Source organism: Anguilla rostrata, chromosome 4, assembly GCF_018555375.3.
Source record: "Anguilla rostrata isolate EN2019 chromosome 4, ASM1855537v3, whole genome shotgun sequence".
Classification (NCBI taxonomy): domain Eukaryota; kingdom Metazoa; phylum Chordata; class Actinopteri; order Anguilliformes; family Anguillidae; genus Anguilla; species Anguilla rostrata.
In genome coordinates this window covers 15,741,110-15,759,818 of record NC_057936.1, presented here as the reverse complement: position 1 = coordinate 15,759,818, position 18,709 = coordinate 15,741,110, and the positions used below count along the sequence as shown (strand labels likewise).

Genomic DNA, 18,709 nt, shown 5'->3' with positions numbered 1-18,709 from the left:
ATTTATCATTTGAACAACCATGCCTTGTGTCGTTGTGGGAAACTGTTTGCGCGCCCACGCCTAAGCACTTCACATCCAAAGCACATGTGAAGGTAGACGATAGAGACTCAAATCTTTCGCGTCATCAGTATTATGCTACCGCTCATTGATGATGCCGATTGACAGATCAAATTTGGCTACTAAAATACTGCGCCACTCTCACAGACAAAAGTGTAGTCACCTTCTAGTTATTTGTCTGCTTCTGCGGTTTGAAGGTTGCCTCTTCCATACTACACTGCAGAGGACATTGCAATTGGTGTTAAAATCGTCATTCATCTTCTTCCCTAGCTTTTAAATATGAACAATAGTTCTTTGTTTGTATATGGAAATACGAAATTGAATAACGCTATTGAGTATCGGTTTTCTTCAGTGGGTTAGGTTAGACATTGATGCAAGTGGTCCTGACAAGCACCAAAGCGCCTGGCTCCATTCTGTGCTTCTCCGATGATGCATAATTTGTGGCGGTTCTTTTATTCAGTTCTCCACAGGCATTAAATATAATTGTATGTAAAATCGAATATGCATAAATGTAAAAATAAAATATGGAGGCGATTAAATCGTTGCGAGCAAAACCAGACAAATGGTAAATCCATGTTCTTTATGTCAGCTAACGCAATGCAAGAGTTACTAAGAAATTAAAAATTTGTGCTGATTGGTGTTTAAATCAAGGGGCTAATACACTTCGTGCATTTTCATGATATTAAAAAAATCAAGAGCACATTTCGTGAGAATTTTTTTTACCTCGGTTTTTTAATTGGACTAATATTTTTCAGACAACAATTTGAATAGGCTATGTATTTATTTTTCGAAGAATGCCGTTCCAGTCTCAGACTCAGTGCTAAGTAACCGACAAAGTTCACCCAAATTGTTCGTGATGTCAGAAAGACTGGAGCATGTCAATATGTCGTTAATGTAAAATGTCATATGAGAAATATCAACACATGGAAAGCAAAAAATGAAAACCACTATAGAATATAGGCTATACACGTTTAATCATAAAATTAAGACATCCTACTCCGTTGAATTTACTGTTAGCATATGAATAATTTTTTAAAATTTATTTTATTTTTTTTAAATAAAATTTAAAAACTACAAAAGATACTATGGTATAATTATATCAGCCTCACTGATGAATTATAAAGTTTATCATGATAGATACTTTTGGGGAAACAGACATTTAAATATCAAGCAGGTAACTTGAACACAAGTCTACAATAAAATATCATCTACACATCAATAAGAACAAGACAATGCATTATTTCAGTTGACGAATGTGTTGCTTATTGTGCAACAACTTACAAATGCAGTGACAAGACGTGTAGGTAAGTTATAAGAGATCTAGTGTTGAACAAAAAGACTAAAATATTTAAACTGGCTGGTATTTGTCCACTCTCTCCAGCAGCGTCTCTGAGTAGCCTGGGGAATAGTACCTGAAAGGAGAAAGGTAACTCTTGATTCAATCGTAATGTGACCACACACAATAGGAACAGCTTCAGATACACTGAGGGGTAAAAGCAGCAATTGGTAGAATGTAATGAAATGAAGGCCACCGGCGACAGACAGAACACTAAAATTCACCATGAGAAAAACACTTAAATGCCTTAAAAAAACGCCAAACCACTGCATTCTCAGTACGAGCTACTGCAAATGGCCACTGTGTATCTCCAACAAAGGGTAGGATGGGGGTGGGTATGATGCTGGAGGCCTAACACTCCAGCATGCCGGTAACGTGTAGTGTACATGTGCAAAATGTAAAATGGAGGCCGGTGAGATGCCCTTTATAAGGATGTCGATGAACCGGCTAAATAATGCCGCGCAGCGTGGTAAGAAATGAAAGGCTGTCCACCTGACGATCTCCTCGGGGTAGCAGTTGTTGATGGCGCTGATGTACTCTCTGAGCGCCGTGCCGGGTTCCGCTTTGATCTCCTGCACCTTCTTCAGCCCCCCGCTGGTGACGAACAGACGGCGGGCCTTGCTGTCGTGGGGGAGCACCTACGGAGACCGAGGGTGGGGGCGGGGGGGAGAGGAGAGGAGAGGCGGCTCAGCAGGGAGAGAGGGGCCCTTCGCCGCCACCGAGACCGCGGGGGGAACGGCGCTCGTAGGCCCCGGGGCTGCCGTCGCACTCACCTTGCTGAACTGGCAGACCACGTGCTTGAGGACGTTGCTGGGGGCTTCATGCAGCAATGGCTCCAGCGCCGGCAGGTAAGTGCACTTCTGCAGTATGCTCTTTAGCGCCTTCTTAGCCTGAGACAGAGGTAACGAGACATTCACTTCCTTAGTGGGGTCACCGTCTGGATGCCTCTGTTTTATTAACTGTAAATCCTGTAGAATGCAGATGCTGAACATCATCCAGGTAAGGTAAAATCCTGGTAAAAAAGCTCCTTGTGAATAAATGAAATGAATAAATAAGATGAAATGAAGCAGGAAATTGCTTGAAAGACGGTACACCTAACGCGTTGCAGCTGAGCGGTGTTTGTTGAAGCGGTCCACGCCTCGTCGGCGCTGACCCGTGGCCCCTGTTCCGGGCCCCCGGGGGCCTCACCTTGACCTGCAGGTCCTCGGAGCTCTCCGTGTCCATGTAGAGCGCCAGCAGCTTGGGCAGGACGTTCGCCACGGCGACCATGCGGGCGTGCTCCGGCGTGTGCCGCCCGATCTGCCCGAACGCCCAGGCCGTGGCAGACTTGATGTGCTCCTCCTGCTCCTCCACCAGGCAGATCGCCAACTGGGGCACGCCCTAGGGGAGGAGAGAGAAAGGGGGAGAGAGAGAGAGATGGAGAGAGAGAGAGAGAGAAGGAGAGAGAGTGGAGCAATGACGGGGGGGGGGGTAGAAACGGACAAGGTGAAGCAGTGGGGAGAAAATGAATGAGACAGGGAGGGAAGGAAATGGGAGGGGGCAGAGGAGGCGTAGTAGTGGGGGGGGGGGGGTGTAAAAAATGAGGACGTAACAGAAAAGGACAGCAGGAGAGAGAGGGAAAATCAGGGTTTGGTAGAGACAGCAACAAAACGCCAGTGACAGAAGTCAGAGGTAATGCACATAGGCGAGGGGCACACAAGGGAAACAGCAGAGGAAAACAAAACAGAGAAGACAGAGAAAATAGATTTTTAATTTAATCTGAACAGTCTGTAACCCTTAAGCCTTATAAATTTATTAGTGTGACTAATGCCGATTGGAAACCGTTCAAAGGAACCACATATTGCAACTTTGATAGCAGTACTAAATCTTTTTTCACGGGGCCAAACACTGGCTACGAAACCTCAAAATTAAAGCAGGGGTGCAAAAAAAGGTTGTGTGCCATAATCACCACTGTTGACACGTGAAAGAGTGGTAACAGATGTCCACTGAAAAAGGCTTCGAAATTCTTTTCCTCTGAAATGCCAGTGGAAATTTGCAAAATGGAGCCACAACACACTTCTTATACAGTTCGCCGACGTTTTTTTTTTTGTGACTGAATTTTCGTTCCGGTTAGAGGGTGCGTTGGAGCAGTGATGTGACACTTTCAGAATTGATGGATTACGCTCTGAGAGCGACTGACACAAACTCATAAATTATACTTTCCATTCACTCTGCGGTGAAAGACAAAACCTACAAAAATGCCTCCCGTCAAATTAGAAATGTCTTGTTTTTTAAGAGCATTCTTGCCATATGTTTTTACATGACATTACTGCCAATTAACAGATGCTTTTAGCCACAACAACTTTCACAGCCAATTGTTTTACATACAATCCATTTATACAACTGGATATTTACTGAATGAATTCAAGTGAAGAATATTGCTCTTGGGTATAATAGCAGTGCACCCTCTTGGATCTGTATCTACAACTTACAACCTCACAGTTGCAAGCCCGGTTTCCTTACCATTATGCTAAAATGCCACTTTTTCATGGTTCTTACATATATACTTGCTTGATTACAGACTGGATAGACTAGACTCCACATATTCTGAATATCTATACTTGTGAAGACTCATTGGGCCAACTGCAATGTGCTTAGCTCAGGTTTAAACCCATAGACCACAGAACTGCATTACAACTGGAACAGCTAATCGTTATTTCACAGATTTGCATAGCTGTTCCAGGTGTAATGCAATCTGTGGATAGTTGTTCCAGCTGTAATGCAGTTCTGTGGTTTAGGGGTTTAAACCTGACGTTTCAACTCCAGCTAAACACACTGCAATTGACCTGAATCTGACCTGAATCTTTTACAAACCCACAGTCCCAGCTCAGAGGATTTCAAACAAAACATTAAAGGGGTAGTTCACTTTCCGGTGTTTTCTGATATTATTTCACCTTTAGTGCATGCTTTCAGTTGACCCAGAAAGTGTTTTGACAGTGAAGGATATTTTAGATATTTAGAGAGGTATCTGTTGACCTGCCAGTTTTACAATGGAAGGTATAAGGCCATTCGGGGGTACGTGCTCTGGAGTGAGAAAAAATTCATTCACGTAATTCCAAAGCTGCTTGTACTGCCAGAAAGTGAGCTATCCCTTTAAGCTTGAACTGTGCCAGGCAGAGCAGACACCTCAGACGTAGTCCAGATGTCCAGCCCAATATTATCCAACAAAGTAAACTTCAGACTTGGAAAAACAGCCCCAAACTAAACTACCCCTCAAGTACTTATAATTCCAACTGCTGTACTGAAACAAGGTTACAAGGCTCGAGAGCACGTTTATCACTGTTTAGTTCCTACAGAACAGTCCACACTGGTTTGACAGAATTACTGTTCTCGAACAAGTGCCAGTACACAGACCACGGAGGTGTGAGTGTGCGTGCGTGTCTGTGTGAGTGTGTTTTTGTGTGTGTGTGAGTGTGCATGCGTGTGTGTGTGTGTGTGCGTGCGTGCATGTACAGTCACGTGCAGGAAACGGGGAAGAGGGAGCCGCTAGGCAGACCTTGGACACGATGACGGCCATGGCCAGGTTCTCGGAGTGCGCCGCCACGTAGCCCAGCATCATGATCCCCGGCAGCCGCACGTGGCCCCGGCAGTCCCCGACGTAGTCTATCACCGCGGCGACGCCGCCCGCGTTCACAATCAGCTGGGACAGCTGCACGGGACACACAGACGCAACACACACAGACACACGAGCCCAGAGAAAAAAAGCAGAAACAAGGACACCAAACGGACAAGGTTAAAATCTAATAAAATGGTACAAGTGTACTGTATAACAACACAGTTAAAGTGCAATTCAATATTGAGCATATAGTTGATATTATTCAACAACAGCAATAATAATAATAAAGACAACCTTTGAGACTAAAAAATAATGTCAGTTATCCATCCATCCATTATCTACACCCACTTATCCTGGTCAGGGTGCTGGAGCCTATCCCAGCATGCACTGGGCGAGAGGCAGGAATACACCCTGGACAGGTTGCCAATCTATCACACACCATTCACTCACACACACATACCTATGGGAAATTTAGAGTCTCCAATTAGCCTACCTGCATGTCTTTTGACTGTCACTTGAGGAACAGTTGCTCCTCTGTTTTTCCTTCTCACACTAATGCATGAGCATTATGGCCATTGAATGTGTGCTTTCGACCACACTTTCCAACCCAATTTACTGATGTCTTTCCTATAGATCTAAATGCAGATGTCACTTTAGTCATGGTTCCCGTTGAAACACTAGCCAGTTGAGCAGTCTTTGTGACTGAAGCTCCCGCCATCCATGCCCCAATAATGAACCCTCTATCAAGTCACTTAGATATTTTCCTATTGCCATCTTGATCCAAAATTGAGGTAAACTAGGCCTGCTCAGAACTTTTATACATGCCACAGAGCATGATAGGATGCTAATTGCTTAATTGTATCATGCAGTAGGCTACACCTGTATGGAAGCATCTCCATTCGTTTTGCTTCTCCACTCCTACTCGATATATTCATATATATATCGCCTATATATATATGTGTGTATGATGAAAATATGTAATTCTAATACTAAATCTAATTCCAATTAAAATGCAGCGTTGGATTTTACCTTGGTGAATGAAGATAATTAGTGCAATTAGATGCAGACATAGATAATATTGTGCAAGTCTGTAGCTTTTTCAGGTTATTAAAACAGGAGGTAGCAGAGTGCAGATAAATAGCTGAAAAGGGTCTTTTAAGAGTGAAACAATGTGCCTACAGAGCACATCAATAGTGAGAATTAACTCTCTCAAAGGGAGAGGACAATAGACCACAGTCATTGTGTAGCTTATCTCTCATATACTTTTAGTCAGCTGTGCCAGGTCTAGTCCAGTACTACTGCTGTAACACTCTTTCCCTTGACCGTGAATAAATTTAGTTCAGAAAGGAAAAACACAACTGAAATAATTATGAAATGTACAAAATTACTTTCACAAATTAAAAAGACGTCCTCCTTGAGAAACCAGCCCACTGCTCATCAGGACTGTCCTGTTATATTTTCACAACCTGGACCTGATGTCTGTCCAGAACATTAATTCAAAAAAGCAATAACTAACATTTTCCTCAACAGGGAAAGGAGGCAACAATGTCAAAACTGGCTCAAATGAACAAATGCTGTAGGGCGCACTTCGTTAGAAGGGCTTTCATTTTTCAACATGGGGGCATAGAGCGGCTGGATGCCCAGAGACAGCCCTCTCTGTAGTATGGGCACTGTAGAGTGGCTCAGCGCTCTGGTGACTGAGCTACAGTTTAAGGACAGGTCATGTGTACTCTTTAAACACACACCATGAACAATGGAAGTCAATCCTCCTCCTCCCTGCCCTATAAGCACACATTTATCAAGCGCTTTTGAACCGTGTCTTCTGTTACCTGGCCATGACAATGCGACAAACAAACAGAAGCTTACAGCGTGAAAGGAAATGGGCCGGACCAGTGTTAAAAGCAGGAAGTGATGTGCGATGTTCAGATGAAAAGAAAGTACATTCATAAAAGATGAAATCTTAAATTGCTTAGGAAAAATGAAGCAAAAGCACTGAACCAGATGCCTCCTCTAGAGGATGGTGTTATTCTTTCACCGGTTTCCACTGACCTAAATCTAGAGCACCACCATGGGTGGTCTAGCTAATTAGCGGGGAATTGCCAATCAGCTCTTCTCTTCTCCAGTGAGAAGTTACTAAAAAAAGTAGAAGGCGTGACATTGGACCTGTCAATCACAAGACAAGGCGACAAGCCTTTTTTGTTTTTTTCTTTTGTTTTTTTTGCCCACACGCGACCATTCTTTAGGCCGAGCCGCAGGCGGCAGCCGGCCAATGACGGGCGACGTACCTCGGGCGTGTGCTTGGTGATCTCGCGCATCAGCGTGGCCACGTTCTTCCGCACGTACTCGTCCGGGTCCTTCAGGCAGCCCAGCACCGCCGGGAAGATCTCCGCCTCCACCACCATCTCCGCCAGGTCCACCGAGTGCTTGGCGATCTGGCCCAGGGCCGAGAACACCTGCCGCTGCGGGTTCGAGAGGGGACAGGAAACTTGCTACTTACCCGACAGGCAGAGCAATCACTTGTTCTACACGGCGACGGCTTATTTCAGTAATCCTGAGGGATTCAGGTTAGCTGCATTGCTGCTCTCTATGTTGGGCCTTCTCTATTGATAATAATATTATATTTACAGCAGTGGAAACCAACCCAGTTCCTGGAGATCTACCATCCTGTAGGTTTTCACTACAATCTTAACTCTCATTCAACAGCTAGAGATCTTGTTGAGCTGCTAATTAGTAGAGTCAGGTGTGCCAAATTAAAGTCAAAATGAAAACCTACAGGACACTCGATCTCCAGGAACAGGGTTGGTCACCACTGATTTAGAGGTTGGGATAGACTGCTTGTTTATGCAGATGCTTTTTATAAATGTTCTACTGTAAATGCATATGCGGTTGTGAATCTGTGCACACCATCTCACTAACAAAGAGCAATATCCGTGCTTGAACATATCAGTTTGTCATGTGATGTCATGATTGCTTGTGGTTGGTTAATAGTGATATTAATGATGAGCTGTTAAGACAGCGGGCTGCAGAACCGGGCATGCTCAGGGGCAGACGCTCTGGGCGCCACCTCCGGCCTCCTTACTTTCAGCTTGGCGTCCGGGTTGAGGATCATCTGCGCCAGGTGGGCGATGGCGCCAGCGTCCACCACGGTCTGCGCCAGCTCCGGGGAGTGCTTGGCGATGTCGCTGAGGCTGGAGGCGGCGATCCTCTTCAGGGCCACCTCCGGCTCCTGGACGCACAGCACCAGGAGGGGCACGGCCCCTGCGTCCACCACCGCCTGGGACAGCTCTGCGGAGCGTGGGGGGGGCGGGGGGGTTAGGACCCTAGGCTTAGCCTGGGAAGTGTGCTCCTCCACCCCCACCCCCCAGGGGGAGGACCCATCCCTCAGCCTGACACACGGAGGAGCAGGCCAGGAGGATGAAAAAAGGAGTCAGAGAGATTGAATGGATGAGGGTGAAAAAAAGCAGAGTGTGCGAGGGTAGAGGGTCTGGGGAGGGGGAGTTAGCTTCCCGTAGCCTGCATCTGCATTTCAAATCAGCCTCAGCGAGGCTGCGCGGCCGCGCTGGGGATCAGTCAGGGACACAGGTCAGTGGCTGGGGCCCATTAGCATGCGCACACACAGGCGCGGACCGGTCGTGCGCTGTGTGTCCGCGTGTGAGAGCTGTGTGCGTACGGGTGTTCGTGCGATGTGTGTCCGCGTGTGAGAGTTTCCTCCGCGTACGTGCGCTGCGCATGATGGTGAGCGCGTGTGTACGCTTCTGCTCCTGCGCGTCTGTATTCGTGGTACGAGTGCGTTCGGTCCAGGGGCCGCCTCAGGGCCCACGGAGGGTAGAGCGTTCGCACTAATAACCGCAGTCCCCGGCCCATCTGACGGATTCCCTCTCATTAAGATGCATAATGAGATTTCGACAATGAGGGAGACCGGGGGGAGAGGTTTCAGCAAGGCCCAATTTTTGGTGCCACTGCTGTCGCGTGTCACCAGCTGGGAGAGAGCAACACGGAAAGAATTCTAATCAAAACTGAAAAAGCAGAAGGAAAAGGAAAGGCAAGAATAGAACGTCCCTGACACAAGTCTGCGTGCAGTCATACAGAATTAAGCCAAATATTTTCACTGGAAACGTGAGACCAAGCCTTCCCCAATGTGCTGGACTTTGATAGCTGCATTCAAAAGGGAAATAACCCACAAAAGCTTTAATGTTTTTCATCTTATTTCTCAGTGATTCTGTGACTGACATTTTATTCAATCACTGCAACCACATCAACTGTAAACAAAGGCTATCCATGTCAAATCCACTTAAATATGCTATGCAACTAATTGACTCGTTTCTGTTACACTGCTATAGTTTACCATTGCTACTATAAGGTTTCAGTTCAAAAGGTGGCTGGGGTTTGCACTTTTGGTTTCCTGCATCTGCTCACAAAAACAGCATATCAGACATAATAGTATAACAATTATAATGCAATAATAATTCATAATTATTCATAATATCAATAGTATTCATGACATTTAACCTTGGCTGTTTTGAAAATTCTCTTATGCAAAGCATGCCTTTTAAGTAAAGGACAGCCTGCCCTCACTAGGCATTTTTCTCTGCATTCAGACAGGGGGAAAGCAGACAGAGTTACAGACACAGATTGAGATGGGCTCACAGAACGGACACCACCATGGTGGGGAATCAAACCCCAGGCCTCAGAGGGAGAAGAATTGATACACGGGTTGACAAACAGCTGCCCTGCAGACTGTGCCACTCTCTCCCCACGCTTTAATTAATTCTGATGTTGCTTTTATAGATTATACAGGTTAGGCTATATTATTATATTATTTATTTAACAGTGTTTATTTAAAGTCATTCTGACTGTTCTGTAACTGTGTTGTACTTGTTGCATAGTGTGTGATATACACAGCAGTTAATAGACAATATTAGCTGTGTTAGTAATATACTTAAATACTTAGTTACTTAATTAATGGAAGTCATTTGTGCATGGGGCTGCACACATTGCAGTGTGATAGCGTAGGCTAAACTTAATTTGTGTGCTATGGAAATGCATCAGAATAAAAGGCCTGAATGAATATTTTCCTCATGACTATAGTGTGCTAAACGAAAGGTTCTCCCCAGGTTTATCGTCTCATTCTCTAGTGGAACTAAAATCCGATGCCCACAGGCATTTCAGTGAGCTCATTTCAGTCTGACCTCCATTGTGGCGGGCGATGTAGCCTAGCGCCCAGGCCGCAGCCTCCTTGACCCCAGGGTCAAACTCCTCCAGAGAGATGACCAAAGCGTCCAACGCGCCGCAGTCCACCACAGCCTGCGCCAGCTCTGGAGAGTGCTTGGCCACCGCCCTCAGCACAAACGCCGCTGCCTTCTTGTAGAACCGCTGTACAGCAGAGAAGAATGTGGACAGAGACGCACACACACACACACATACACACACACACACACACACGCACATACACACACACACACACACAGCTTCATCATCACTTTTGTCTTCGGCATTACCAATTGCTTTGAAAGCTGAAATAGAAGATTTCCCATCAGACGAAAACAACATGATATTATTACACTTCAAAGATTAACGGCAAGAGCATTACAAAATCATCATCAAATAACTCACGCCAGAGGATGACATCTTGGTTCAAAGAATTGCCACAAGGGGGAAAAAAAATTACACCACAAGTCAAATTAACTGAACTATTTAAAATCACTTTCCCATCGTTTTCTTGAAAGCAAACCGTTTTCAACATCGGTCCATGAGGGAGGCTTCCCACGTCAAATAAACTAAATCACAGGAGGGCGGCGAGCGAACGTCAGGCCGGTCACTGTCTCTACGCCGGCCGTCTCGAGTGGGCTGAGGCCGTTTCTCAGCCCTCCCTCGCGATGCAGAGGAACGCCTGGGCCAGCTCGCACTGGCACACGGTCAAGGCCTCAGCCGGCCAGATGGGCCGTGACGTGTGACTTCATAACCTGACTCTCTCCAGCCGTTCCAGCTCTGAGCCTCCCCGACCTGGGCGTCTAACGCGGGGAGGCGTGGGAGAGCGCCCTCAAGGTTAAGGGCACAGTCCAGCTGCTCTTCGGGTAAAATGAGAACACGGTCTGCAAGCACCGTTTGTGCACTACAGCCACCTTACAGTGTTACAGGGAACCACAGACTAAACTTTCAAGGTAATCAAACTTGAATTCTAAATCTGAAGTTTGCGGATTGTATATGTATGTTGCTTAATATGTTCATATATTTTTGTTTCAGGCATTAATCAATGGGAATGGTAATATGGAAAGCTCATAATTACATGTAATATATTTCAATACATGTGAATATGAAATATCATAGCTATCATACAACCATTATAATGGTTATGTTATATATGTAGTATACTGTATATATAATACTGATAAATACTTTCTGTGATAGTTCAAATTCTTTCATTTTCCATTTGCTTGTTGCATGGAAACTACATAACAAACAACAAACCATATAAGAAGCTGTATGTACTTCAAATTCCCAGGCATAACAGAGAGCAACTCAAGTCCATAGATAAGGTTAAATACAGACTAATTCAATAAACAGCAGGTGGTATCATCTGAATTGTTCCCCTATATACACCAGCTTCCCCATGCTAGCTCACCATATATAATTACTGCGGCATTTATGGACTCAAGTCCCTTCACAAAAATTGAAATGAGCATGAAATGATACAGGAGACATCTTTCAAACATGTGAGGGTCCTTTAAGATTGATGGAGTGAATGCCTAAAGAAGGCAGTTAGCTGATTCTCCTTAGATAACAACAAAAATATAACTGCTAGCAAAAGGCTAGTGAAATTCTAAACTGAATTTGATCTTTAAGTGTATTAATCCACTGTGCCCTATATTTCAGAGCAGTGAACTGCTCCCATTCAGCACCCATGGAGAAAATTAAACATGCTACGCTCTCTTGGACAGCAACAGTTAGACTGACAGAAACTCGTAAGAAAATTCTCCATGGAATGACAGAACTCTCTGAGGCATAAATTTCACTGAGCTCAGATGCAGTACAAACACAGTGTCCACAGACAAGAACCTAAACCCAGACAGATCAAACTAGCTGCGTACCTGACCAAAAATTCCCCAGACCGGGCAAATGCCAACGACCGAAAAAGTTCCCACTTGTGTGAAGTGTGTTCTTAAGAATGTTGAGTGTTTCAGTCGTAGACGACTATAAAACATTCCTATTCAGGGGGCCAGACCCAGAATCCCAGCAGCAGCGATGAATGAGGGTGAACACAGCGTTTCCCTGCATGCTTCACTGAGTCCAGGTGTAGGCCTCGAGAGGTTTCCAGGGCACAGGGAACTAAGCAGCCCTCTCTTTCACATGGATTTGGTGTCAGGCTTGCTCATGTCCAATGGCTCGAAAACCATTTGATCTGCAGGCTGCTAGTCCCCAGATGGTCTATGACCGTGCCTACAAGTCTACTGGATTCGCAGCAGTTGTTAAACACATGTATGAAGCCCAAGAGCAAGTTAAAGACTGAGCCAAAAAACTATTTAAAGAGAGACAAACTCATAACACTTTGCAGAAGGCAAGCCTTCCACAAGAAATATAATACAAGGCAGACTAAATATTGACAGGTGATGAATATTATGAATGTTGCTAACATGAGCCCTAGATCCACAGAGCAAATTCTTTCACAGCAAACAAAAAGGCAACAGCTTGTACATTTGGCTGTTTTCACAGGAAGTTAAGGTAAAAGCCAGAGAGGATTCTGGGTGAACTAAATTCACCGAGTGTGTTAGTGCAGCCTCTGCTAGTGCCAGGAAATTCTGCTTATGAATTACAAGCTGGTGTCCAGGGACATTGAGGAAGATTAATGACTTTTTTGTAGGTAAGAGAAGTGTAATCAAAGCTGAAAAATATTTCCTGCCACAATGTCTGTGTTCTGTGGTTGCTTTCTTGATCAGAAAGTAAAGCAGGCTTCTGACCAACTGCATTGGGTGAGGGAACAGGGCTCCCTCAGCTGCATAACAGCCGTTAGAGGAAAATTAAATTGACATCATCACGCAAACTCTTTAATATTTTGTTTGCCTCATTTATGTTTGCCTCACTGCCTCAATTTAGGGTTACTGGCAAAGAACATTGAAATATATTTTTGTTTGTACCCGCTGTTCATAATCGATAGCTGTAATCGCATATCCTGAAAATATATTGAAATAAAATAGATATTGCAAAACCTCACAATTTATGGGCAAATGTAAAATTACTGCTGCTTTTAGATATTGCAGTGTATAGTGCCCTCTAAAATTGCCCCATCCAGCAAAAAAGGCTAACAAACTGCACAAGTAATGAGCTCAATTGTAAAAAAAAAAATAATAATAAATTTGAGAAGTCATTATTATATCCTAGTATAATTGCTCAAAGAAAGCTTTTTAAAGAAGGCTTAAGCTTTTAAACAAACCCCCAAGATTCCCCCAATTATGTTTGTGGTATGGGGATGGCCGGTTTAAGCAGCCACACCTGCCCTGGGTCAAGCTAATTAGACCTGGCCAATTATTTAATTCCTAACCAATTATCTAATTAGCCAGGTCTAATTAGCTTGACCCAGGGCAGGTGTGGCTGCTTAAACCAGCCATCCCCATACCACAATGTTCACTAAGCTTATAAAACACTATAGATGATGAGTCAGTAGTGTTCTCCTTGCACAGGGATGGTGCACAAAGCACTGAAAACAGGGGTGCCTGCATTTTTTATACCCGTCATTTCGGGAAATAAATGAATTTCTTGTAAAAAGAAATAAACTCTCAAACTATTACAATTACTCTAGTTTAAAAATGTTTAATTTACTGTCAATTAAACTGAAGGTCCTGTCCCAGTCCAAGGTGGCTCAAAAGTCCTCCCCAGCACTTTGCCTAGGCTTTGCCAATTAGCGTGATTCTTCAGCCAGGAGGAAGAACTAATCAGTGAAATCAGCTGGCTGAGTTCATGGATGGAAGCAAGAAACACATGGCAGGACTTTTACATTCTGACCCCTGCACTTTCCACCACTGCAGCAGAGGGACAGCGGTGTATGGGTGTCAGTCTTTCACATTACACCTCCAGGAGGGGGTACAGGGGGTAATGATTGGATATGTCCAGCAACATTTCAGCCGGTCTACAAGCTAGCTGCATTCAAGCTAGCAGAATTTATCCAGTAAATACATTACTGAGTAGAACTGCTCAGCTGGCCAGGCTCAGAGAGATAAATGGTTGCCTCACCCACAGTTCTTAGTGTTTGCATTCATTTGAATTATTATTTTGTCTGAATGCAGTCATTCAATCAGTTAAAACATTTATCATATTTAGTGGATGTATGTTTAAGTTAAGACATTAATTTTAAAGTGTTTCCATGACAACTTCTGTCCTTAAATAAAGAAGTTTAGTACATCATTTGCAGCCACTCTGAAAGTAATTAATTGTGAGGAGTTAAGGAAGAGGTATAAAAATGTTGTGCATTCTCCTGGGTGTGCTTTCATGAGGCGTGGTTGACTTTTTGGCTGTGATATGTGAAGGCCCAAAGTAAAAGAATGTCTGTTATGACTTGCAGGCAAAAACATCCTTGGGGTTTCACTTCCTTAACATAAATAATCAGTGTTAAATGCAATAAACAGGCACACAAGTGTGAATGTGACATGTGACAAGTGCAGTGAGTCATAGTGATTGCGTAGAGCATGTGATGGTTGTTAAAGTCTGGGAACAATTCAAGTGGCAAAACAGAAGGTGAGAGGGGGTTAAAACAGACAAAATAGGCCTACTTCAGACTTTTTCCAAACACAAAAGAGTCTTACGTTCTGTTCCGCCAAAGAGTACACAAGCTGTGGAAGAATGTCTCCCTTTACAACTGCTTCAGCTAGGTCATCATTGTAGTTGGCAAGCCTCCCTAGCGCCAAGGCTGCCGTCTGCTGAACGGTTGGGACCACGTCCAGCAGGAGAGGCCTCAAAAGGGACATCACACCTAAGTCAAAGGAAAAAAAGAGCTTTCCATTCAGAAATAAATATGAACAACATATGGAAATTCAACGTGAAAATAGTCATGTGATAAGTAGCCTACATTTTGTTCCAAACAAGTAATTTTAAATTATTTTAATTCCTGAGGTTAATATAAATACAGAGGACTGTTTATTTTACATAGGGCCTCATAAAACGACCACTAAATAACTTTTATTAGAGTTTTTATTCACGATATTACAGAATTATTGAAACAGGACCTAAAGAGATAAAATGTTGAAAAGCAAAGTCAGTATGCACATGTAAGTTATAAAAAGGTCCATGCATAAATTATTGTCATCCTTTTGTTATTCATTTAGCCATTATCAATATTATGCCAAACAAACAAGCGCATTTCGAACAAAAGCATTGATTAAAATGACAATTTATTCGGTTCACGCTTTAATTCCTGCCAGGGTGAAATGGGGCATAAAGCAGGAAACCAGCATTAATTAAACACTGATGACAATGAAGAAATGTTCCCTGTTGTCACTGAGGCAGCAGATAGAAATGTGGCACTTTGCCAGAGCCGTTGGTACATCCTGTTAATCACAACCACGTGCAATGCCACAGAGAATGAATGCTACATTTTAAAGGAAGCACACAACCATATATTTCACATACTAATCCTATGCACATTTAATATACATCTTTCTTGTTTGGAGACAGCAATGTAGTATATTGGTCAGAGAATTTGTCTGATTATTTCAAGGATGTAGGTTTAATTCCAGATGGGTCACTACCATTGTACCCTTGAACAAGGCCCTTAACCTGAAATGCATAAACAAATCTAGCTGTATAAATAGATTGTAGGCCTATACATAAAGAATGTAAGCTATTTAAGTCGCTCTGGGTAAGAATGTCTGCTCCATGCCTAAAATGTGATTTGTTCAAATCTTTATTTGCACAATGTGCAATAGTCTTTTTGAAAGTAATCAGCGTATAGCTGATTCAGAGGGTAAAGGTGGAGAAAACTATTTTCTGCCCCTGCCCCTTGGTCTTCTCAGTTATTTACACTGTGTGAAGGTATGCAGGTAACAGCAAGAATACATGTGTCTTCTCAAAATGAAACAGCCGCAAAGAAAACTGTCATGTGTTCAGGGTTACAGCTGCATAGTTTCCCAGCTGAAAGAATCATTAGATGGGTGACGAAGCTGTTCTTTCCACTCACCTGCATTTTGCAAAGTCTCGATGTTTTGTGGTCTTGTTGCAAGCTCAGCAATTGACTGCACAAATTGTGTTCTGGATTTTTGATACTGTTCAAAAACTACAACAAAAAAAAAGTTTAATAAGTTTAATATGAACCAAATTTAAAATAGAACATAAAATAGCATACATGAAAGTCTTAAACAGTGAACACACACTGGCAAGGATATATTTTATTTTGGGATTCTGGAATGTGTTGCGTCATTGTGAACTAGCCTGTTTTTTCTCAGCCCCCTTTTGTTCTATGGACTCTATGGATTGTAGATACATCCATAGGCGTAGATTTCGGGGGGGGACAGGGGATATGTCCCGCTCAATATTTAGAACACGTACATTTGTCGTACATTTGTGTTTTCCTTTACATAACACATTTCCACCATAAATTGATGCAGAAAAGGCACAAATTGCTGCATAAAAATTCACCAGTAAGCAGGAAATGAAGTGTTTGACGCTCAAAATTTCCAGGGGGAGGACCCCCAGACCGCCCCCCCCTCCCCCTCCCCCTCCCCTTAATGTGTCCCCCCCAATGTTCATACAAAACCTACGCCATTGGATACATCCATAGGGTCCGCTGATGATAATGATAATAATAATAATAATAATAATAATAATAATAATAATAATAATAATAATAATAATAACATGCTACCTATGTAGCTGTCTTGCAATAACTGTAATCGGACAAAAAATAAACCGATAGCAAGATGGCTAGAATAGATCTCCTACAACTTGACGTTATCTTCGAACGCAGAAATCTCATGTAGGCTACAATGGGGACAATAACACATAACATTAGCCACGGCTTGGTCTAACGTTAAATTTGCATTAACATAACACGCGAATATTTACGAACCACTTAAATAAATGTTTCTGTCAAGGGGACCTTCTTTACATTTGTAAAATGTACTTTTTAGTGTTTCATCCTTACCTTGTAAAACCTGCCGCTGACTCATAATTCAGAATTTTCCCAGAGATAGCAAACCACTAACCAATATATTCTACAAGACGAACAGAAAAGGCAAATAAGGAGTCACCAAACTAATCCTAAAACAGTGTAGCGTCTTTTTCAATCGCAAGCTAGCAACCATATAGTTTGGGCTACGGTGTAGCAGTTGTCCTGGCAACAAACCGGAAGTGAATGAAAGAGTCATTCTCTGCATGGGTTCTTATGTAGTTCATTTGGGTGTCCTCTTAGAACTTGTGATACGGCCAGGGAGCCCTAGAAGAAAGTTCTATCAACCCTGTTCGCTCGAATTGGCCAATTTCTTGGATCGTGGATGGTCCCAATCGTTCGAATCGCTGCAGCAGCGTGGAGTGGAAGTGTTTTTAACTGTATGTCATGCTCTTTTCAGAGTTAAAGAAGGTAAAATCAACCGCATTTTAATGTTATGAGCACATTTGAATCGAATTAACAATGTGAGCATGTTAGCTCATTATTTTCCACTACATTGGCCGATTTAGGTAATGTTAACAGATCAGATAACGTTAGCTATGATAAAGGATAAAGTTAGAAACAAATAATGACAATCTGTGTACATTGTAACTTGTTAGCTACGTTTTCTTAATGTGATTTAATGCATATCGTTTTTAAATTAGAGACAAAGGCTTCTAAACATGTTTTCCGGGGGGTAAGGTATCATAGTCAAATGTAACATTGTATTTTGTGATTTGTAGTCTGGTGGGTGGCGAGTTATCCATTCTCCCACATGGGTGAGCCCATACATATTCCCACATACCCACATACCTCTACGTGAATATATTATAACAAATTATCTGACACAAATATCGCATTTGTCTCTGGTTCATCGATTGGCGTTTTAGTTGCTTTTCTGAAGGACGCATCAAAAGCGAAACACGACCTGCTTAACCTGTCATTTTTGTGGAATAAAGACAGAATTGTGGGTCTGAGTATTACCAGTTGTGCTGCCAGTCAAAAAATGATATAACAGACAGGTGAGAAATTGGGAAGTAAAAACTTGAATAAATGAGTGGGGAAGCAAAACGAATGCAGATGGTTCCATACAGGTGTACTGCATTATACAATTAAGCAATTAACATCCTATCATGCTCTGTGGTATGTATAAAAATTCTGAGTAGGCCCTAGGCCCAGTTGACCTTGATTTTGGATCAAGATGGTAAGAGAAAAAGATCTAAGTGACTTTGAAAGAGGGTTCATTATAGGTGCACGGTTGGCAGGAACTTCAGTCACGAAGACTGCTCAACTGGCTAGTGTTTCAACGGGAACCATGACTAAAGTGACATCTGCATTTAGATGAATAGGAAAGACATGAGTAGGGTTGAAATTGTGGTCAAAAGCACACATTCAATGACTGTGATTTTCATGCATTAGTGCGATGTAAGGAAAAACAGAAGAGCAAGTCTTCCTCAGGTGACTGAGAATGGCAATGCAGGTGTGATAAGACTGTGTCAGCAAGAACAGTCCATCGATAACTACATAGAGAGGGATATTATAGTAGGGTTGCAGTGCATGAATCCCTCATTACAAACAAGAATGCACATTT

At 43.1% G+C, this 18,709-nt stretch overlaps 1 protein-coding gene across 3 annotated transcripts; it reads right to left on the bottom strand.

Annotated features, from left to right (window-relative positions):
- Positions 1–1,014: 1,014 nt before the first annotated feature.
- spag6 (sperm associated antigen 6) lies at positions 1,015–17,322 on the bottom strand. 3 transcript variants are annotated; one of them, XM_064330950.1, is made up of 11 exons: positions 17,116–17,322; positions 16,153–16,248; positions 14,783–14,949; positions 10,178–10,361; positions 8,068–8,273; positions 7,274–7,447; positions 4,929–5,081; positions 2,582–2,773; positions 2,167–2,283; positions 1,886–2,031; positions 1,015–1,469 (listed from the first exon to the last, which is right to left on the bottom strand). In XM_064330950.1, exons 1-11 carry the CDS (start codon positions 17,138–17,140, stop codon positions 1,406–1,408), a joined length of 1,524 nt encoding a protein of 507 aa, XP_064187020.1. In that variant the 5' UTR covers positions 17,141–17,322; the 3' UTR covers positions 1,015–1,405. The 3 variants fall into 3 exon arrangements, with proteins under 3 accessions (XP_064187020.1, XP_064187021.1, XP_064187022.1); XM_064330951.1 differs by lacking the exons at positions 14,783–14,949; positions 16,153–16,248; positions 17,116–17,322 and adding an exon at positions 12,077–13,287; XM_064330952.1 differs by lacking the exons at positions 14,783–14,949; positions 16,153–16,248; positions 17,116–17,322 and adding an exon at positions 10,602–10,816.
- Between the last annotated feature and the right edge of the window lie 1,387 nt (positions 17,323–18,709).